The following is a 23073-nucleotide window of genomic DNA, read 5'->3' as shown; positions in this document are numbered from 1 at the left end:
TCCCTTACCTCATGGCTCATACCTCTGTAATGGACCTAGATGCAAGGCCCATCCCATACATCCTCCCACCACCACATACTCAAGTCCAGTCCAGTCACTAATGTCACCCGTCCCATCAAAGGCAGGGCTACCTGTGAAACCAGTATGTGGTCTACAAGCTAAGCTGCAGCCACTGTGGTGCATTCTATATAAGCATGACACCCAACAAGCTGTCTGTTCACATGAATGGCCACCGACAAACTGTGGCCAGGAAACAAGTGGACCACCATGTTGCCGAACACGCTGCCAAACATGACATCCTTCATTTCAATGACTGCTTCACAGCCTGTGCCATGTGGATCCTTCCCACAAACACCAGCTTTTATGATCTGCATAGGTGGGAACTTTCCCTGCAATACAGTCTACGTTCCCGTAACCCTCCAGGCCTCAACCTTCGATAGTAGTTGTCCTCACCCATCCAGCCCCTTCCCTGCTCCCACTCCAGCACTACACAACTGTCATTCAACCACCACACCCAGTATTTTTTATTTTATTTTTTATTTATTTCTTTCCTTTTCCACTACTTCCCCCACCCCACTCTTGCCTGCCACCCAACCTGCAGCACTTCACTGCCTGCCATCCCTACCTACCATCCCTCCCCCTCTCTGCTCCAGTCGCCTCCTTTGCCCCACCCAGTCACCACTCCCATCATGCACTGGTGCTGCTGTTCACAGTGTGGTTTCAGTTGCCTCAGATTGCAGTCGTGTGTGCGAGTTGCATTTGTTGTTGTTGGTTGTGTGTGCATGTGCGCGAGCGCGCATATGTGTGTCTATTGTTGACATAGGCCATTGGCTGAAAGCTTTAAGTGTGAAGATCTTTTTGCTGTGTCTGTGACCCAGAATCTCCACTATATGAGTAGCAACTTTCCCTCTCACAATATTGTTACATTCCGTCCTGGATTTTCTATTGTTTGAAAAATAGTTATGCATTTTTTAATAAATTTATCACACACACATACTTAATCTTGACTGTCATGACAGAGTGCTGTCAAAACTGAAATCTAATAGACATTTTTACGTAAGCTGGTCTAACAGTCCCTGTTAAGATTTTCGTCTATGAAGCAGGAGTTGCCTATTCAAAAGTGTCTGAAACCATGATTAAACTTTGCCTTATCTGGAACCAAGTTTTTAATGGTTGCAGGCAATTTACTGCAAATGCGCGTTTCTGAATATCTGACACGTTTTTGGACCAAGGTAAGTGATTTTAGGTCTGTATGTAGATATTTCTTATTCCTAATGCGTATTGAATTGAGCTATTGGTTGGAAACAGAGGCCGTGATTGTGACTCTGTGTGTGTGTGTGTGTGTGTGTGTGTGTGTGTGTGTGTGTGTGTGTGTGTGTGTGTGTGAGAGAGAGAGAGAGAGAGAGAGAGAGAGAGAGAGAATTTGTGTGTTCATCTGATGTTAAAAAAAAAATAAAAAATAAAAAAAACTGTCTCCTTTTATATGTGCCTGTCTGCTGTTCAACATCTCCTCCACTTCGATGAAACACATTTAGAAGACATCTGGATGCAGAGCTCAGAATACATTTACTGGCAATGTTTACACCTAAAATTTTGCCCCTTTTTGTCCCTACACTGTTCTGCGGCAAAGCAATGTTAAATGATCACCAAAGTCAGATATATATGAAAGTAAATTCCCCAGGATTATTGTACGAAAACGGGTGTGTTTTCTTCGTAAGAAATCTTACATTAAAATTGTTGATATGCTTTACTATAAAAGGAGTTATATTTTGAAATATTCAAATTTTAAATTTCATGCTTTACCTATGAAAAACTAAAAGAAGTAGTTTAGATTAAATAAAATTTTAAAATAGTTGCAGTGTATGGTGCATCAAGGTCAAGCTTACATTTTCTAGTGTGTGTGTGTGTGTGTGTGTGTGTGTGTGTGTGTGTGTGTGTGTGTGCAAAAGCTGAAACACAGGGGATGTAGAGATCACTAGTGTGTCTTGAATGCAATGAGGACTGCTTATAAGAACATGTTTACTATCATCTGAACGTAGCTACGAAATTGTGAGGTGCTTTTAAATGAAGCTCTCAATAACAGAGCAGCATACATCCAACAAACTGGTATTATTAGTATGCTCTGCTCCATTTCCATAATCATTTAATGTTGCTTCACCAAACCACAATGTAAGCTACATTTTTCTTGTTCTTTTTCTGTACTTACACAATACATGAATAAATTCAGTTTTCTTGTCTTTTTGCATAAAGTATTTAAATATCCATTATAACTGACACTTGAAATGTCAGTTTTACATCCAGTAGAAAATGGCTTAAATATACAATGCCTGACAAAAAAAGTCAAGCACCCCAAACACTGTCAGATGTCAATGTAATTTTGTACATGTACACATCATTAGTGGGTATGTATAAATAATTATATTTGCAATTCACTGTGACACGTAGAACAGCTATCCCAGTACATTAGCGTTACTTGTGTTTAGAATTGTTACCAGACCTGGTACAAAGGGTGGGAACTGCACCAGGTGTTGAGTGATCACTGTGGGGGCATGGAATTACTGTACTCCCACACGAGACAGCATTATCAGCACCTGAATTTCAACACTGGGTCTCCATTCACTTTGCTGGTTGAGTTGCACAGTATCCAGATTTGTAGCACTTTTGGATGTGACAGTGGCCTGTTGTTGGACTGCATGGGAATGTAAGGGAAGGCATGACTTCAGGAGTCGGCTAGTGTGATTGAGGGAATTGTGATGTGACGACAACATGTCAGGCATCCTGTGTCCTCCCGTGTTACATCCGACGCTAAGTATTGTGGTGCAATTTCTCAACAGGATATTGTTTGTCCAAACATGACATGGACCTCTATTAACTGCCTGTGTAATGTTGAGGTACTCCTATGGGCAGACAAAACTCCCAGTTCTGTCCCCGACAGAACGTGTGGAACCAACTCAGCCAACAATTATGTCCCAGTGCCAGTATCCAAGACATCAAGAAACAGTTACAACAGCTGTGGGTCAGATTGCCTCAGGAAAAGATAGCTTTCTGACACCCTTCTTACCAGTGCACGCATCCAGGCCAGAGGTGGTGCAACGTCATACTGACAACTGGGCTGTGAATTTGATTCAATATTGTTATCACTGAAATAACGACACAAACCCTCTCAACCCCTGCTGTTTCAGTTTTGCTTTTTCTGTCATGCAGTGTGTGTGTGTGTGTGTGTGTGTGTGTGTGTGTGTGTGTGTGTGTGTGTGTGTGTGTGTGTGAACTTTTCTTAAAAAATTTTATTTGAAATATGATTTCAGATTTTTTATTAACTTCTATGAAGTACATAAAGACAGCTGATATTACTTGTAACTTGTTATGGGTATTATACTATTACAAAAATATAGCGTATTTCAAAAAGAATTTAACAATTTATATTTATTGGTAGGCACATGCTACAAAACAGGGATGATCCAATTTTTAGCAATTTATGTTCATTAATAAGCACCTGCTATTAAACAGGGACAGAATGCAAAACACATATAAAACATTAAATTTTTTTGCTATGTTATTAACCATTGCTCTAAGGTGCAATTACAAAACATTTTATATTATGATGTATTATGGGAATGAAATGTGTGTTGATAGAATAGGTGTGACAGGGTTTCAGAGAAATGCTGCTAGATGCCAGTCTTTCCATTGCTGATCTTTAGTTTGAAGCACAGTGGCATCTGGCAACAGAAGGAGTTGTGTGAGCTGCAGTTGAAGTACCGTATTTACTCGAATCTAAGCTGCACTTTTTTTCCGTTTTTTGTAATCAAAAAAACCACCTGCGGCTTAGAATCGAGTGCAAAGCCCGCGAAAATTCTGAAAAAAGTTGGTGGGTGCTGCCACAACTTACTTCTGCCGTCGAATATATGTAGCGCTACACAGGCATGCTTTGTAGGCACAAAGATAAATACTGGCGCCAAAACCTCAGCGTCAGTAAATAAATTTAAAAAAAAAAAAAAGAAAAAAGGTGGAAGACGAACTATTTTCTCCGCCCCGAGTTTCGACCACTGCATTTTCATACATTATCCAACGAAGTAAATACAATTTCCGCATGGTTCATCTTCGAACGTAGCAGCATTTCAATGTACTACGAAAATCCGACTGGAAAGACTGTTTGGGATGTTTGTCAATATGGCCAACTCATTCTGAATTTTTTCCTATCTGTGAGAAGAGATGGTTGCTATAATAGGAACTTTATAAATTGTGAATCACATGCAGTATTCTCGTCACCATAAGAATAATACGCAAATAAACATTTTGCCATGTATTGTTTCATGTTTGCTGCTTTCTCATTTAAATCCGGTCTGCCTAATAAACTACGAAACTAGAGTGAGACAACAGCAAACGCGGAAGAATATACATATCATGTCATGTCATTCGTATTATTCTTATGCTTAATAGTGATACAGTCAGAAATGAAGCACAGCAATTGACTAGATTTTTAAATCTAAGATGACTCTAATTTCTGTGTAGAATGTAATGTACTAAAGAGGCGCCTGCAAAGATTTTCAAACGGAGAAAAATTTTCGCTAAACTCTCGTTCAGAACATCTTCTATCATACACAGTCTATTATTTGGTTCTTGTTGATCATTATCAAATAAAGCAGCAGTGTAAGTAACAACAAATAGCAGTTTCTTGCCATTGTTTCGCTAATTAGACGATTCCTCAAAAAAAAAAAAAAAAAAAAAAAAAAAAAAAAAAAAAAAAAAAAAAAAAAAAAAAAAAGAGAGAGAGAGAGAGAGAGAGAGAGAGAGAGAGAGAGAGAGAGAGAGAGAGAGAGAGAGAGAGAAAAAAGCGGCGGTTGCGCGCACAAAAGCAAGCCATGCCGCGAGCGGCGACAGGCCGTAAACACACACTATTAGAATGTGACAAACAATGCATGACACAGTACATCAACGCATTTTCAGCTTAGAATGATGTAAACACCTTTAATAAAGAAAACTGCGCTTATCAGATCAAAGAAAAATAAGCTATCAATTCAAACCAGACGAAGCACGTGGAAAAGGAAGGGTACCCGTATAAATACGGACGGAGCGCCTGACGCATAGCAATGGCTACCTCGTAAAGCTTAACGACTAACTTACGACTCGAACCAAACTACTGTAGCTGTATCGTCATTCATTCGACCTAAATTGTGTCTCATATTACAATGGACCAACTTTGTTTCGATTTGGAGATGCGCCCTATAATTTTTCTCTCCCCTTGAATTTCGAGTCTCAAATTTCAGGTGCGGCTTAGATTCGGGAAAAAATTTTTTCCTTATTTCGAGTCTCATTTTTCAGGTGCGGCTTAGATTCGAGTAAATACGGTAGTGTAAGCTAGTAACTGTGGTCCCAAAATGATGTAAAAGTATGACAGCTATTTTATGGCAATTACATTTACAACATTTTGTACTTTAATTCTTGTTATGTACAAAAGTGTTGGTGCTTTGGGTGTATTTTCTTTTTTTGCTAATGGTGAAAAACAATTTTTTCAATATAAAAAGATAGAATATCTGTGCAAAGACAAGGAGCATCTCAACGTCATACTTCTGATCTAAGAGTGAAGAGCATTTTGCTAACTTTTGACCAGAGCCCACAGAAGCCTACTCACAATGCAACCAGACATCTTTTAATCTCCTATATGACAGGCAAGTGTTAAGGTGACCTATGGACTGAAATGCACAGTGAGTAAAATTTTTGCAAGCTTTTGGGTTTGATGACAAAAGGAAATGTGTTGACATTAATAATACTTGCTTAGATAAAATATAAGACATATTTTTATTACAATTAATTTTCGTGTCAGTGCTAAAGTTAACAGGTATAACATGTATAGGGAGAACCAGAACACTCAGAAAATCATTGAGCAGGAATGATATTTGCCTAATGCGATTGTATTTTCATTATTTTTGTAATCGTCATTGGAAATAGTGGCAATCTTCAAACAATATTTGGTAAATGTTAAAAGGCAGTCTTGATCGCAAATACACATTTATATTAAAATGGTGATCAGTTTCATTCTATTTTAGACCATCATCAGACCACACTCCAAGGTGGCAAGCAGAGACCAAGTATGGTTTGATGATGATCTAGAGTACATGGAAACTGGTCACCATTTTTAAATAAATGTGTACATGCTCTTAATTTTTATTAAAAAATGATGTGCTCTGCTCCGCTTCCTACAAAACTGTTTATGAAGCATACTTTTCTGGGAATAACACAGTGCCAGAAATGAGTTATCCTGAAATACAGCAGATGACACTTTTTTTTCTGAAAGGTTGCAACGATTTCTTATTCCAACAGGTTGGAACTCCACCCCACTGGCTAAACAATTCACGAAAATTTCTCACTGAAAAACTGCCTCAGCACTGAATATGGCACATGGGACACAGACACTGCCCTACATTCGTGGCATCCAAGATCTTCAGACATGACCACATCTGATATCTTTGTGAGGGTATGTACAACTCATGATATAAATGAGCTGAAAACAGAGTAACAGCAGCAGTGACTTCTGTCAATGAAAAAATCTTATATTAAGTGATATATTATTGTGAATATGGAGTCTGGTCAGCTGGTGGTGAAGACTGAGCTTTTGTAATAACATAGTAAAAAACCTTTAGAGTGTTGTGGGTATTTTACAATTTGTCCCAGTTCTGTATCATGTTTTCATCAACAAATACAACCTGCTGTAATCAGATTATTCTCCACTAAACAACCTGCACTGAACATCAACAAAAACGTTAATTCTGGAAATAAGACTCAAACAGCAGTTACTTTGAAACAAAATGATGAAAAAGTAGGACGAATATTTTACAGAAATTAAATAAGCAACAATTTGTAATTTAATTCCTGTTATGTACTCCAACGTCCCAAAGCAAATATGGTAAAAAGTTTTGTGATTGTTTACTTAGCACATTAATGTTGGCAGTATCACTTTTATGAGATTTAACGATAAACTGCAACATATTCCATCATTTCATTTCAGAAACAGTGTGAATGAATTTGTTATTAGTAACTTACCTGACAATATTGTGAAAAAGATAGATTTCTACTCACCATATAGCGGAGATGCTGAGTTGCAGATAGGCAATACAAAAAGACTGTCGAGCAAGCAAGGTTTCGGTCAGAAAGGCCTTAATCAGAATTAGAGAACTCACACACACAACCACAGTCTCTGACTGCCAAGGCTAAATTGTGAGCACCAGTGCATGATGGGAGAAGCCATCTGGGTGTTTTTTTTTCCCAAGGGCGGTAAGGAGGAGGCTGGGGTGGTGAGGGAGAAGGATAGCAGGGCATGGGTACTGGATGGTGAAGTGTTGCTTCTCATTATTCCATCCTTGATTTTCCATTGTTTGAATGGTAACCTATTTGTTATACAGCAGTTTCTGTGACAATTCTTTCCATATATTCATATTCATTCTCTCTCTGACAGATTTTATGACAACTTCCTCCATACTAGATATACTGCTGCTTTCATCTGCCCCTTTTTCCAAAACTCTACAATTTTTTACAGGGGGAAATCAAACTTACAGAAAGACTCCCACTGAATTGTCCTATTAAACTTCCACTCTCTCCGGAGGTATTGGTGCTGGTACTGAGTATAGCTTGAGCAAGTGAGAGTGCCGAGGCTGCAACAGCAGAACATGGAATAGAGCACAGCGCCAACTGTAAAATGCGGCTATACAGTGGCATGAGGTCTTCTATACGGATTAAGATTAAAGTCTGCAAGAATTCCAGCAGCATGCCAAGCTCTTCAGGTGGATCTGATTGGCAGTGCTGATCTAACAGCTTCTCCACGCCATCCTTAAAGCTGAAACAGTATACATGTTATAGTTTTCTTCCTACTTCATGCAATGTGTAAAGCTGTGGGTAAAACTTATCATAAACAAAAATTTTGATGGAATAATTTTGGCTTACAACAGTTATTTATCGCAACAGCAGCTTTTTGAAGCTCACAACGAAAGGAGTTAGAGGTAATATGTTTTGTATGGTGTCATTTAGTGTGTTTACAAATGTGGTCTGTTAATCCTCTCAGCTACTAATTCAGGTGAAATTTTAATTACTTTTGATTTCAACTATGAACACATTCTTGGGAGATTGTACATAAATGAGCCCAAATCTGCACATACTTTGATTAATAGGAGTTATCAGTAAATAACTGTGAAATGCAATAATAACCAAAAGAAAGTACATCAAGGATAATGACAATGCAAGAGGGAGATCCCAGCAGCAGCGACACTACTGTGAAATTTGTGCTGAATATGAACTAAATGCAGAGATGCCAAGTTTGAAAAGAAGCTATCAGTAATGGGGGCAAGAGAATTAGGGAGGGGGGGCATAGGAATATTTATAAAAAAATTGACAGTAGAAATCTCTATTTGAAGCTTAATTATAATGCTTCGAAAGTAAGAATTTAGGCCTTTAACTCCCTAGTAAGAAAGACAAGAAAGAGTACTCGCTGTTTAAAAATTAGATCTCGAAGTTACGTTTTTCAAAATACAAAACAGTTAAAAACATTGTACAACTGGTAAGCACAGTGAAAGGAATTTTCACAGCAATAAAAACTGAACTTTCTGGGTTCACAAAATGATGCAACGAAAAACATGGTGATGTCAAACTACTAAAATAAATTAAATAGCAAATTCCGTAATTTTGGCAAGGGTTATCTTACCACCGTAATTTTAGTCCAGAAATCATTATAACTATGGACAAATCATAATACCTGACATGTCTGCAAATGTGATGAGTGGTGGTACTGTGCACCAGTGGTTGGTGTTTTAACAGTGAAAAGATAAACGTTCTTTATAATGACAGCAACGGCAACCCATCCATAGGCAGCAATGAACTGGTACACAAAATTAACAAAAAATTGTGAAAACAGGCATTTCACAATATCTCAACTGTCAGACAAGTTTCCACAGAGTTATCAGGGTCTTTATGGTCAGATCATGATTATAAAATTATGATACCACAAGTTCTCTGCTTGTTGTGTTCCGAAACTCTTATGAGAACTACAAAAAGCTACATATGACTTTCTTTGGATTTTTCTTTTCATTAGGAAGTGGAAGGAGAAGGCACATTAACATAATTGTGACCTGTTCAAAACATTGGTTTCTTACGGTAACAAAGAAACGAAACAGCACTTCAATGTATAAGATCAACTACCTTGGCCAAGAAACCAAAAATAAAGCACACCAAAGTCTCTCAGCCAAATATGTTATGAACATTATTTTTTGGAATACTAAGAGAATACTGTTTGCGGATTTTATGGAATGTGGAAGGACAATCTATTTTGAAACCTACTGTGAGAAATTAACAAAAACTGGAAAGAGCCATTCAAAACAAGCAATCAATGGTAGGCTATGAAAACCCCATGACTGCATTTTGTTAAATTTTACAGGAGAAATAAAAATAGTTTCTTATAAACTATATATAAAGTGATACATATAATGTTTCAACCTCTGTAACTATATAGCAGAAGCCTAGTTATTGACAGAGTAGAGAAATCCATGCACTTTCATGTCCCTCTTTCATAATGGAGTTACTGGTAACTAGAATCATATAATTTTCACAGACAGATGGAGTGACAAGGTTTTCATTGCCTACCAATTACAATATGCCATCTTCACTACTAAAGTCATGTTTCTGCACAACATGCGCTTGACCTCAATCTGCCCAGCAAACACAAAAATTGTTGTTTCAGTTCAAAATTCCCCGTTTTTAACATTCGCCCTACAGTCCAGTCTTGGCTTCAAGCGATTTTGACCTCATAATGGACATGAAAAAATTTCAAGATACTGTCACAAACTGGCTAGAATCTCAGATGGCACAATTTTATGCAGAGTGAACAGGTCAACTTGATATGATGTATGATAAATGCTTAAATCTGCATTATAATTATACAGAGAAGTAATGCAAAAGTATAGAATTTATATAAAAAAACTGCTTTAAGTATTCCAATATCTTATTTTCAGTCTAATGGAGATTAGTTTCCAGACAGACCTTGTATACAGGAGATCAGCCTTACACTACACAAACTTGGCTGACATTCTCTGTCTTTTAATCACACATTCATCATCAGAAGCACATTAGATGAGCTACATTTAACTTAACCTCTCATGATAACGTCAAACAGCATGTTTCCATATTCAACACTTCATGTTCCATATCCCTTAGTTATTTTGTATGGAAAAAACACCACCAAGCACAGGAAAAATTTGGCAGGGACTGGATAGTTACCCAAAGGAACATAAGGAGATTTTTTGTTCATGTTCAACACGAACTGTCAAGAAAACTGTCATTTAACAGAGCCAGAATGAGCAAATGGGACTCAAGCTCCATTATAAGAAACTGATTAGGACATGGATGTTACTCCAATCACCTTTATAACAAAGCTGTTGATTCCCCAATGTGCAGTCAAGACAGTGAAGATGAAACTGTGTTAAATCATGTCATTTTAGTACGAACTAAATACCAGACACGGCAAACAAAATTATATGAAAAGTTGAACCAGCTGAATTTTCCGTTGCTGACATCCATCAATGATATAAGGATTTATATTACTGGTAATTTTTCAAAGATACAGACATCAATATTAAGTTACATTTGATGATGATGGTTAAATATGTATATCTACTTGTATGATGCATTAATGTATAGTTTCAGTTTAGTTATAGATGACTACAATAAAATATGCAATTGTTGATTAGTAGGTGGATATCACCTCAAACCAACTAAGTACAACAATAACCTAGTGTCCTCAATCCAGCTACCATAAAAGAGACAAAACAAGAGCAAGAGTTAATAAGAGCGGAAAGCTACGTGCATTGTATGTGGTATAAGTGGAGGGATAGAATAAGGAGCCTCTGAACACTTGCACATTTGCTAAACCTTAATACATGATTTCTCTTGCTGCAGCTTAGTGAGTAGATATTTTTATTTTCACTGATAAAACAAATTATTTTCATACTCATTTAGACAGGTACAAAGAAGATTAACTGATAATTTATTCATGCAATCTTTGCCATTGCCAAATATACAACTCAAAGAAAACCAATAAAATCACCTTGTATATGAAAGAAGAACTTGCCGTGTGTGGGTAATGGAGTTAACATCAGCGAAGAAATCTAATATCAGTCTCAGTAGAAATGTGTCTCTGGTTCTGAGAACTTCTTTTATACTCATGAATGCCACTGTCACAAAATACAGTATATCTCCATCAGGTATTCCTCCTGATACACTGTCACATTCTGTTAGCAGCTTCAGTACCTGTGCCAATAAGGAAAGAGATAGTGATAAAACTTGTAGCTTTACTATTTCTGTAAAAGTTCATGACAACACATTGTTCTATTAGCATTCGTTGAATAATAATATTAAAAATAATAATAATAATAATTTTAAATAATTATAATAATTTTTATTATTATTATTATTTCTATTTTTCTCAGACCTTAGGTCTGTTTAAAAATGGAAAGTGACGCGGACCTTCATCAAGCGTGACTTCCTTTTAACTGTATGGTATATGTTACATTGTATTTAGGAACTTTCGGTTTATTGAATGCGTATCAATAATTACAGATTTCTGTAGTTATTTATATAAGTTTGGATGTAGCTGTATTGTGTTGATGTACTGGTGGATATTGTGTGGTATGACTCCTGTAGTTGATAGTATAATTGGTATAATGTCAACTTTATCCTGATGCAACATGTCCTTTACTTCCTCAGCCAGTTGGATGTATTTTTCAATTTTTTCTCCTGTTTTCTGCTGTATATTTGTTGTATTGGGTAGGGATATTTCGATTAGTTGTGTTAATTTCTTCTTTTTATTGGTGAGTATGATGTCAGGTTTGTTATGTGGTGTTGTTTTATCTGTTATAATGGTTCTGTTCCAGTATAATTTGTATTCATCATTCTCCAGTACATTTTGTGGTGCATACTTGTATGTGGGAACGTGTTGTTTTATTAGTTTATGTTTTATGGCAAGTTGTTGATGTATTATTTTTGCTACATTGTCATGTCTTCTGGGATATTCTGTATTTGCTAGTATTGTACATCCACTTGTGATGTGGTCTACTGTTTCTATTTGTTGTTTGCAAAGTCTGCATTTATCTGTTATGGTATTGGGATCTTTAATAATATGCCTGCTGTAATATCTGGTGTTTATTGTTTGATCCTGTATTGCAATCATGAATCATTCCGTCTCACTGTATATATTGCCTTTTCTTAGCCACGTGTTGGATGCGTCTTGATCGATGTGTGGCTGTGGTTTTTTTTTTTTTTTTTTTTTTTTTTTTTTTTTGTGGTTTTAGGGCGCACAACTTCAATGGTCATTAGCGCCCAGACTACATTAGGAATGCACCGCGAGTCACAAGTTTAAAACAGCAACGAAACGGAAAACACGATAAAAGACAGACTGACAGGCATAGGATTAAAAAAACAGCATAATCAAATGTCCTTACAGAGGTTTGTCAAGTTGATAAAACGAAGAACGCGAGCAGCTGCTCATGGGTGATCCGCTAAAATGGCATCTAGAGTACATGGCAGGCCAAGATCAAAACGCAGTGTGTTAAAATCCGGACAGGACGTTAAAATGTGGCGGACCGACAGCAATTGCCCACATGGGCAGAACGGCGCCGGTGCAGCCGTCAGCAGATGGCGATGGCTGAACCGGCAGTGTCCAATTCGTAACCGGGCCAAAACGACCTCCTCCCGTTGAGAAGGGCGGAAGGAGGACGTCAAAGACGCGGGAAGAGGTTTCAAGGCCCGAAGCTTGTTGTCTGTAAGTGCAGCCCAACCGGCATGCCACAGCGATAAAATGCGGCGACAAATGAACCTGCCACAATCTGACGAAGGGACACAACAAGAAGTTGTCCGAGGCTGGAGGACCGCAGCCTTGGCAGCGGCATCTGCAGCTTCGTTGCCAGGGATACCGACATGGCCAGGAACCCACATAAAGCTAACCGGAGAACCGACATCCACCAGCTGCTGAAGAGAGCGTTGGATCCGGTGCACGAAAGGGTGAACCGGATACGGATCACTGAGGCTCTGGATGGCGCTCAGGGAATCGGAGCAGATGACATAAGCAGAATGTCGGTGGCGGCAGATGTAAAGAACAGCCTGGTAGGGGGCAAAGAGCTCAGCTGTGAAGAACGAACAATGGCCATGGAGCCGGTATTTGAAACTTTGTGCCCCGACAATAAAAGAACACCCGACCCTGTCATTGGTCTTGGAGCCATCTGTATAAATGAAGGTCATATTAATAAACTTCGAACGAAGTTCGACAAAACGGGAGTGGTAGACGGAACCGGGGGTAACCTTCTTTGGGAGCGAGCTGAGGTCAAGGTGAACGTGAACCTGAGCCTGGAGCCAAGGTGGCGTGTGGCTCTCGCCCACTCTAAAGGTTGCAGGGAGTTAAAAATTAAGGTGTTGAAGGAGGCGACGAAAGCGAACTCCAGGGGGTAGCAGGGCAGAGACATACAACCCGTATTGACGGTCGAGAGAGTCGTCAAAAAAGGAACGATAAGACGGGTGGTCGGCCATTGACAGTAGCCGACAGGCATACCGACAAAGCAATATATCGTGCCGGTAGGTGAGTGGCAATTCACCAGCGTCAGCATGAACACACTCGACGGGACTAGTATAAAACGCTCCGATTGCAAGTCGTAAACCTCGATGTTGTATGGAGTTGAGGCAGCGTAAGATGGATGGCCGTGCAGAGGAGTATACGAAGCTCCCATAATCCAGCTTGGAGCGGACGATCGACCGATATAGACGAAGTAGGACGGTTCGATCCGCTCCCCACGACATACCACTGAGAACACGGAGGACATTTAGAGAACGGGTACAACGGGCAGCCAAATATGACACATGTGAAGACCAGCTAAGTTTCCTGTCAAATGTAAGACCTAAAAATTTTGTTGTCTCCACGAATGGGAGAGCAACGGGACCGAGTCGTAAGGACGGTGGGAGAAACTCTTTGTAGCGCCAGAAGTTAATACAGACCGTCTTCTCGGCAGAAAAATGGAAGCCATTGGCGACACTCCAGGAGTAAAGACGGTCAAGAGAACGCTGAAGACAGCGCTCCAGGAAACATGTACGCTGCGCGCTGCAATAGATGGTAAAATCATCCACGAAAAGGGAGCCTGATACATCAGCTGGGAGGCAATCCATTATTGGATTGATCGCTATGGCGAAGAGAGCGACGCTCAAAACTGAGCCCTGTGGCACCCCATTCTCCTGGCGAAAGGTGTCTGACAGGACAGAACCCACACGTACCCTGAACAGTCGATCCATTAAAAAGGAACGAATAAAAAGAGGGAGGCGACCGCGAAGCCCCATGTATGCATGGTGCGGAGAATGCCCGCCCTCCAACAGGTGTCGTAAGCCTTCTTCAAATCAAAGAACACAGCCGCGGCCGGGTGCTTCCGCAAGAAGTTATTCATAATGAAGGTCGACAAGGTAACCAAATGGTCAACAGCAGAGCGGCGCCTACGAAATCCACATTGTACATTGGTAAGTAGGCGTCGACACTCGAGCAGCCAAACCAAACGAGAGTTAACCATTCGCTCCATCACTTTACAGACACAGCTGGTAAGCGAGATGGGTCGATAACTGGAAGGCAAGTGCTTGTCCTTCGCCCCAGCATGCAGGAACATGTCCCTCAATCCAGATGCGATTGTAAGTACGAAGAAGAAAACCTTTACCCGCAGGAGAAAGGTTCTTCAGCATCTGAATATGAATAGAATCAGGCCCTGGAGCGGAGGACAGTGACCAGCCAAGTGCGTTTTCGAGTTCCCGAATGGTGAATGGGGCATTACAACTTTCACAATTCGAGGAGCGGAAGTTAGGTGGCCTAGCCTCCTCTGCCTGTTTGCGGGGGAGGAAGGCAGGGTGGTAATGAGCGGAGCTCGAAACCTCTGCAAAAAAGCGGCCGAAGGCATTGGAGACATCCTCAGGGGCCACAAGGACGTCATTCGCGACCGTCAAGCCAGAAACTGGTGAGTGGACCTTAGTGGCAGATAGCCGGCGCAAGCTACCCCAGACAACAGAAGAAGGAGTAAAACTGTTGAAGGTGCTTGTGAAAGCAGCCCAGCTGGCTTTCTTGCTTTCTTTAATAATACGACGACACTGTGCACGTAATCGTTTATAATTGATACAATTCGCCACTGTAGGGTGGTGTTTAAAGGTGCGTAAAGCACGTCGACGAGCACATAAAGCGTCTCTACATGCTGCGGTCCACCAGGGGACCGGTACGCGGCGTGGAGAAGAAGTAGGGTGAGGGATGGAATATTCAGCAGCAGTGAGAATGACTTCCATGGGGTGTGCGACCTGACGATCGCAGCTTGTGAAGGTTTGATCCTGAAAGGTCGCCCTGGAAGAGAAGAGCCCCCAGTCTGCTTTGGAGATGGTCCAACTAGATGAGCACGGAGAGGGGGTATGCTGCAGGAGATGGATAACACACGGGAAGTGGTCGCTCGAATATGTATCAGAAAGTGCATACCACTCAAACCGGCGTGCAAGTTGGGTAGTACATATAGAGAGGTCTAAATGGGAATAGGTGTGAGATGTGTCCGAAAGAAAAGTAGGGGCGCCAGTATTGAGGCAGACAAGATTGAGCTGGTTGAAAAGGTCTGCTAACAGGGAGCCCCTCGGGCAGGATGCTGGAGAGCCCCAAAGGGGATGGTGGGCATTGAAGTCTCCAGTTAACAAAAATGGTACAGGTAGCTGAGCAATAATTTGCATCATGTCTATCCTGGTAACGGCAGACGACGATGAAGTGTAAACAGTACAAATGGAAAATGTAAAAGGGGGGAGAGTAATTCGGATGGCAACTGCCTGCAGGCCGGTGTGCAACGTGATGGGATCGTAGTAAATATCATCCCGGACCAGCAGCATAACCCCTCCATGAGCCGGAATACCTACCACAGGGGGTAGGTCAAAATGCACAGAGGTGTAGTGTGCCAAGGGAATTTGATCGCATGGGCGTAGCTTCGTTTCCTGGAGGGCTACGACGAGCGGACGGTGCAAGCGGAGCAGCAACTTCAAGTCCTCCCGGTTGGAGCAAATGCTGCGAATATTCCTGTGAATAAGTGCCATCGTAAGAAGAAAAGGAAGATGAAAGAAGGGGTCACCTCGAAGGCCGCTGAGGGCCTGGCTTCGAGCGAGCACTGCCGCCGCTATCAGTAGGCGGACAGTCATCGTCCATTGGTTCTATAGGTTCATCGGCCATCTTGTTAAGATGGCCGGGAGGGGGAGCTTCCTCCGCCGGTGAACGGCCAGATGTTCGGCTACCAGCGGTGCGGCCAGGCGAAACGGATGACGGCCTGGGGTGGCAACTGCTGGGTGGCGCAGGAGAAGAAATGCGCCGTGGCGGAGAAGGAGAACTGTGCTTCCTATGAGCCTTCTTGGAAGGTCGTTTGGTGGAAGTACTGGTCGATGGCTGGGAGGTCGAGGTACGTAGGAAGTCTGCACGGGACGGTTCCTTCTTGAAGGCCCATGCATCTGACTTCTGGGTCTTCGTCTTAGCAGAAGCTGATGAAGGGGCTGGTGTCTGTGGGGTGATGGGAGGAAGAGGAGACGTCGACCGCGCGATCTTAGCACTGGCCGAACGGACGACCTTGGTGCTGAAGGTCAGATCGCATGTCTGGGTTGCCACCTCCCTGGTAGTCCAAGGAGAGACGAGGACAGTACTGTATTTCCCCGCTGGGAGCAGCGTGGGCTTCCTACTAGCTAATAGCTTGCGAGCAGCCGAGGTGGACACTTTCTCTTTGACCCGAATTTCTTGGATACAGCGTTCTTCCTTATAGATGGGACAGTCGCGGGAAGACGCTGCATGGTCACCCTGACAGTTCACACAACGAGGAGACGGAGGTGGACAGTCACCCTCATGGGCATCCCTGCCACAAGTGACACATTTAGCCGCATTGGAACAAGACTGGCGAGTGTGATTGAAACGCTGACACTGGTAGCAGCGCGTAGGTGTCGGGACATAGGGGCGAACAGAAATAACCTCGTAGCCCGCTTTGATGCGCGATGGCAGCTCAACACTATCAAAGGTCAAGAAAAGTGTCCGGGTCGGTACAAGGTCATTGTTGACCTTTTTCATGACCCTATGGACAGCCGTCACGCCCTGCTCAGCGAGGAAAGACTGAATCTCCTTGTCAGTCAATCTGTCGAGAGATCTAGTATAGACTACACCACGAGACGAATTCAAAGTTCGGTGAGCCTCCACCCGGACAGGGAACGTGTACAGGAGTGTGGCTCGAAGCAGTTTCTGTGCCTGAAAGGCGCTCTCAGTTTCTAGTAACAAGGTACCATTACGCAACCTTGTACAAGACTTAACAGTACCGGCTATGGCATCTACGCCCTTCTGGATAACGAAAGGATTGACAGAGGAAAAATCCTTTCCGTCCTCAGATCGAGAAACGGCGAGGAACTGTGGGGCAGGCGGTAGTACTTTTGTCACTGGGGGCTGGTCATGTTTCCGTTTGTGGGCAGAAGTCGAGAGAGAAGAAGAGAAATCCATTGCGAAGGAATCCCCCATGATTGCCAGCGTCTCCGATAGCGCGCTCCTTCCTTATGGGGACCCTCTCAGAGGGCACTCCCGCCTTAGGTGAATGTTTACACCTCAGGTCACACCTCCCGAGAAACAGACGGAGAGACCAATCGGCATAGTCAGAAGGTATCAGCTCAGGCAATCACCCCTCCCTGGGCCTGGCCTTTACCAGGGGGTACGTGCGTGCCTTACTTGTCTACCCAGGGCGGGGAATTACGCGTTACCCCGCCACCGGCTACGCATGCGAATGCGTGGGTCGGCCTTCAGGCGCGCACAGGGAGGAAGGAAGAAGAGGAAAAGGAAGAGAGAGAGGACAGACTGTCTCAAACACCGAGGCGGAGACCAGAGAAGGCAAGGAGAAGAAGGCAAGGAGAAGGCAAGGAGAAGAAGGCAAGGAGAAGAAGGCAAGGAGAAGAAGGCAAGGAGAAGAAGGCAAGGAGAAGAAGGCAAGGGAAAGAGTAAGGAAGACAGTGAGATGGAGAAGAACAAAGAAAGGAACCAACCAAAGGAAGGAAGAAACGAGAAGTGAAAAACCAAAAAGACCACAAATATAGGTCGTGGAACCGTCCGTCTCCGGACGCAGGCGCTAACTACCCCCTTGAGGGGGATGGACTCCCTTTAGTCGCCTCTTATGACAGGCAGGAAGACCTCGGGCCTACTCTAACCCCCGGACCCGCAGGGGGGGATGTGTGGCTGTGTTAGATGATACGGGTGCTTGCCATGTAGTGTTTTCTTTTTCCAGTTTACTTTCTTCGTATCTGTTGATGTTGTGATCTAAAGGGTTGTAGAAGTGGTTATGAAATTGTAGTGGTGTAGCCGATGTATTTATATGAGTGATTGCTTTGTGTATTTTGCTAGTTTCTGTTCGTTCTAGAAAGAATTTTCTTAAATTGTCTACCTGTCCATAATGTAGGTTTTTTATGTCGATGAATCCCCTTCCTCCTTCCTTTCTGCTTAATGTGAATCTTTCTGTTGCTGAATGTATGTGATGCATTCTATATTTGTGGCATTGTGAACGTGTAAGTGTATTGAGTGCTTCTAGGTCTGTGTTACTCCATTTCACTACTCCAAATGAGTAGGTCAATATTGGTATAGCATAAGTATTTATAGCTTTTGTCTTGTTTCTTGCTGTCAATTCTGTTTTCAGTATTTTTGTTAGTCTTTGTCTATATTTTTCTTTTAGTTCTTCTTTAATATTCGTATTATCTATTCCTATTTTTTGTCTGTATCCTAGATATTTATAGGCATCTGTTTTTTCCATCGCTTCTATGGAGTCACTGTGTTTATTCAATATGTAATCTTCCTGTTTAGTGTGTTTTCCCTTGACTATGCTATTTTTCTTACATTTGTCTGTTCCAAAAGCCATATTTAGGTTTCAGATAGCTTATTCCATGTGTAAGTGTATCAGGGAATGTGTATGGGTCTGCAATGTAACTGTTAAATAATTTGGTCTTTAAATATGTCTGCTTGTGTCTGTATATGTGTGTGTGTGCGAGTGTATACCCGTCCTTTTTTCCCACTAAGGTAAGTCTTTCCGCTCCCGGGATTGGAATGACTCCTTACCCTCTCCCTTAAAACCCACATCCTTTCGTCTTTCCCTCTCCTTCCCTCTTTCCTGATGAGGCAACAGTTTGTTGCGAAAGCTTGAATTTTGTGTGTATGTTTGTGTTTGTTTGTGTGTCTGTCGACCTGCCAGCACTTTCATTTGGTAAGTCACATCATCTTTGTTTTTAGATACATATGTTAAATAATTTAGTTAGATATGAATGTGTTGAGGTGAACTTCTTTAGCCAGAAATTTGCTATTTTATCATTTCCAGGGGCTTTCCAATTGTGCGTAGAATTAATTGCTCGGGTGACTTCACGTTGCAAAATTATCACTTCAGGCATTTGTGGTATCATCTTGTATGAGTCTGTTTCTGCTTGTATCCACCGTGCATGCCTGTTATGTTGTACCGGGTTTGACCTTATGTTGCTCCAGAAGTGTTCCATGTCTGTTATGTTTGGTGGATTGTCTATTTTAATGTGTGTGTTATCTATAGTTTGGTAAAATCTCTTTTGGTTTGTGTTGAATGTTTGGTTTTGTTTCCTTCTATTTTCACTTTTTCTGTATCTTCTAAGTCGTTTGGCCAATGCTTGCAATTTATGCTTCTTTTCATCTAATTGCTCTATTGCTTCTTGTTGTGAGACTTTACCTAACCTTTTTCGTTTTTTGTCTGATATTTCATTTCTTATAAATTGTGTTAGCTGTCCGATGTCTTTTCTCAGTTTTTCTATTCTGATCTGTAGCCTGAGTTGCCATGCTGGTTTTGTGGGTTTCTTCTGTGTGTTGGTTGGTTCTGATCTATACCTAGTGTGTATATTTAGTGTAGTGAGTGCTTCTACATAAACCAGTAGTTGTAACTCTTCCATAGTTGTATTTTCATTTATTTTGTTGTGTATGATTGTGTTGATAGTTGTTATTGTTGTTTCGACTTGTGGGTTATTTGGTGGTCTATACAAGAATGGTCTAATGTCTGTATTTGTGTCTTTGTATTCTATATATGTCAGCTGCAATTTCTCTTCTATATCTAACATCTGTGTCACTTCGTGTTCTATTTGTGCTTGTTCTGGTGGCTGTCTTAAGATTTCGTTTTCCTCTGATTGTTTAATTGACACGTTTTGTTCTTTGTTTGTCTTCTCTGGGATGTTTGAGTCCATTACTGTATTTTCTTCTTCTTCTAATTGCACATAATTTTGTTCCAGTATTTGCTGTACTTGTTGTTTGATGTTTTCTAATTCTGACTGGGGTATCCTGTTATTTTTTATTATTACACGGATCTGAACAGCTAGTCGTTGTTCTGTTAAAAATTTTAATTCCGGGTATCTAGTAATAAATGTTGTGTACACTTGTGATCTGTATCCAGTTGTGTTGGTTCCTAGGTTTGTTGCTTGGTAATAACAGAACATGAGGTGTCGATTAACTTCATCTGACCATCTCATCCTCTGTCTTTGTTTTCCTTCTAGGGTGGTTGCAGGAAGCATATCCTGCAAAACACCTCTATTTGGATTTAAATCATTTTCCAGACGTTAAGTGTGGTTAAAAATGGAAAGTGACGCGGACCTTGATCAAGCGTCACTTCCTTTTAACTGTATGGTATGTGTTATATTGCATTTAGGAACTTTCGGGTAATTGAACAAGTGTCAATAATTACAGATTTCTGTAGTTGTATATACAAGTTTGGATGTAGCTGTATTGCATTGATGTACTGGTGGATATTGTGTGGTATGACTCCTGTAGTTGATAGTATAATTGGTATAATGTCAACTTTATCCTGATGCCACATGTCCTTGACTTCCTCAGCCAGTTGGATGTATTTTTCAATTTTTTCTCCTGTTTTCTTTTGTATATTTGTTGTATTGGGTATGGATATTTCGATTAGTTGTGTTAATTTCTTCTTTTTATTGGTGAGTATGATGTCAGGTCTGTTATGTGGTGTTGTTTTATCTGTTATAATGGTTCTGTTCCAGTATAATTTGTATTCATCATTCTCCAGTACATTTTGTGGTGCATACTTGTATGTGGGAACGTGTTGTTTTATTAGTTTATGTTGTATGGCAAGTTGTTGATGTATTATTTCTGCTACATTGTCATGTCTTCTGGGGTATTCTGTATTTGCTAGTATTGTACATCTGCTTGTGCTGTGATCTACTGTTTCTATTTGTTGTTTGCAAAGTCTGCATTTATCTGTTGTGGTATTGGGATCTTTAATAATATGCTTGCTGTAATATCTGATGTTTATTGTTTGTCCTGTATTGCAATCATGAATCATTCCGTCTCACTGTATGTATTGCCTTTTCTTAGCCATGTGTTTGATGCGTCTTGATCGATGTGTGGCTGTGTTAGATGATACGGGTGCTTGCCATGTAGTGTTTTCTTTTTCCAGTTTACTTTCTTCGTATCTGTTGATGTTGTGATCTAAAGGGTTGTAGAAGTGGTTATGAAATTGCAACGGTGTAACTGATGTATTTATATGAGTGATTGCTTCGTGTATTTTGCTAGTTTCTGCTCATTCTATAAAGAATTTTCTTAAATTGTCTACCTGTCCATAATGTAGGTTTTTTATGTTGATAAATCCCCTTCCTCCTCCCTTTCTGCTTAATGTGAATCTTTCTGTTGCTGAATGTATGTGATGTATTCTATATTTGTGGCATTGTGATCGTGTCAGTATATTGAGTGCTTCTAGGTCTGTATTACTCCATTTCACTACTCCAAATGAGTAGGTCAATATTGGTATAGCATAAGTATTTATAGCTTTTGTCTTGTTTCTTGCTGTCAATTCTGTTTTCAGTATTTTTGTTAGTCTTTGTCTATATTTCCTTTTAGTTCTTCATTAATATTTGTATTATCTATTCCTATTTTTTGTATGTATCCTAGATATTTGTAGGAATCTGTTTTTTCCATCGCTTATATGCAGTCACTGTGGTTATCCAATATGTAATCTTCTTGTTTAGTGTGTTTTCCCTTGACTATGCCATTTTTCTTACATTTGTCTGTTCCAAAAGCCATATTTATATCATTGCTGAATACTTCTGTTATCTTTAGTAATTGGTTGAGTTGTTGATTTGTGCTGTCAGTAGTTTTAGATCATCCATGTATAGCAAATGTGTGATTTTGTGTGGGTATGTTCCAGTAATATTATATCCATAATTTGTATTATTTAGCATGTTGGATAGTGGATTCAGAGCAAGACAGAACCAGAAAGGACTTAATGAGTCTCTTTGGTATATTCCACGCTTAATCTGTATTGGCTGTGATGTGATATTATTTGAATCTGTTTGGATATTAAGTGTGGTTTTCCAATTTTTCATTACTATGTTTAGGAACTGTATCAATTTAGGATCTACGTTGTATATTTCCAATATTTGTAGTAACCATGAGTGAGGTACACTATCAAAAGCTTTTTGGTAATCAATGTATGCATAGTGTGGCGACCTTTGTTTAGTTTTAGCTTGATGTGTCACCTCTGCATCTATTATCAGTTGCTCTTTACATCCTTGTGCTCCTTTGCAACAGCCTTTTTGTTCTTCATTTATAATTTTGTTCTGTGTTGTATGTGTCATTAATTTCTGTGTAATGACTGAAGTTAATATTTTGTAGATTGTTGGTAAGCATGTTATGGGGCGATATTTAGCTGGGTTTGCTGTGTCTGCTTGATCTTTAGGTTTCAGATAGCTTATTCCATGTGTAAGTGTATCAGGGAATGCGTATGGTGCTGCAATGTAACTGTTAAATAATTTAGTTAGATGTGAATGTGTTGAGGTGAACTACTTTAGCCAGAAATTTGCTATTTTATCATTTCCAGGGGCTTTCCAATTGTGAGTAGAATTAATTGCTCAGGTGACTTCATGTCACAAAATTATCACTTCAGGCATTTGTGGTATCATCTTGTATGTTTCTGTTTCTGCTTGTATCCACCGTGCATGCCTGTTATGTTGTACCGGGTTTGACCATATGTTGCT

At 40.6% G+C, this 23073-nt stretch overlaps 1 protein-coding gene across 1 annotated transcript in view; it reads right to left on the bottom strand.

Moving 5' to 3' along the window:
• Positions 1-23073, bottom strand: part of LOC124711790 — a 170201-nt gene that overhangs the window by 86599 nt on the left and 60529 nt on the right. Inside the window, exons 4-5 of the mRNA XM_047242009.1 lie at positions 11084-11286; positions 7549-7828 (exon numbers count right to left, since the gene is read on the bottom strand). Coding sequence (XP_047097965.1) covers positions 7549-7828; positions 11084-11286 — 483 coding nt within the window. The remainder of the gene's footprint in view (positions 1-7548; positions 7829-11083; positions 11287-23073) is intronic.

This window comes from Schistocerca piceifrons, chromosome 8, assembly GCF_021461385.2.
Source record: "Schistocerca piceifrons isolate TAMUIC-IGC-003096 chromosome 8, iqSchPice1.1, whole genome shotgun sequence".
In the NCBI taxonomy this organism is placed as follows: Eukaryota; Metazoa; Arthropoda; class Insecta; order Orthoptera; family Acrididae; genus Schistocerca; species Schistocerca piceifrons.
The sequence above is the reverse complement of the archived record's forward strand: the minus strand, read 5'-3'. Positions and strand labels throughout refer to the sequence as shown.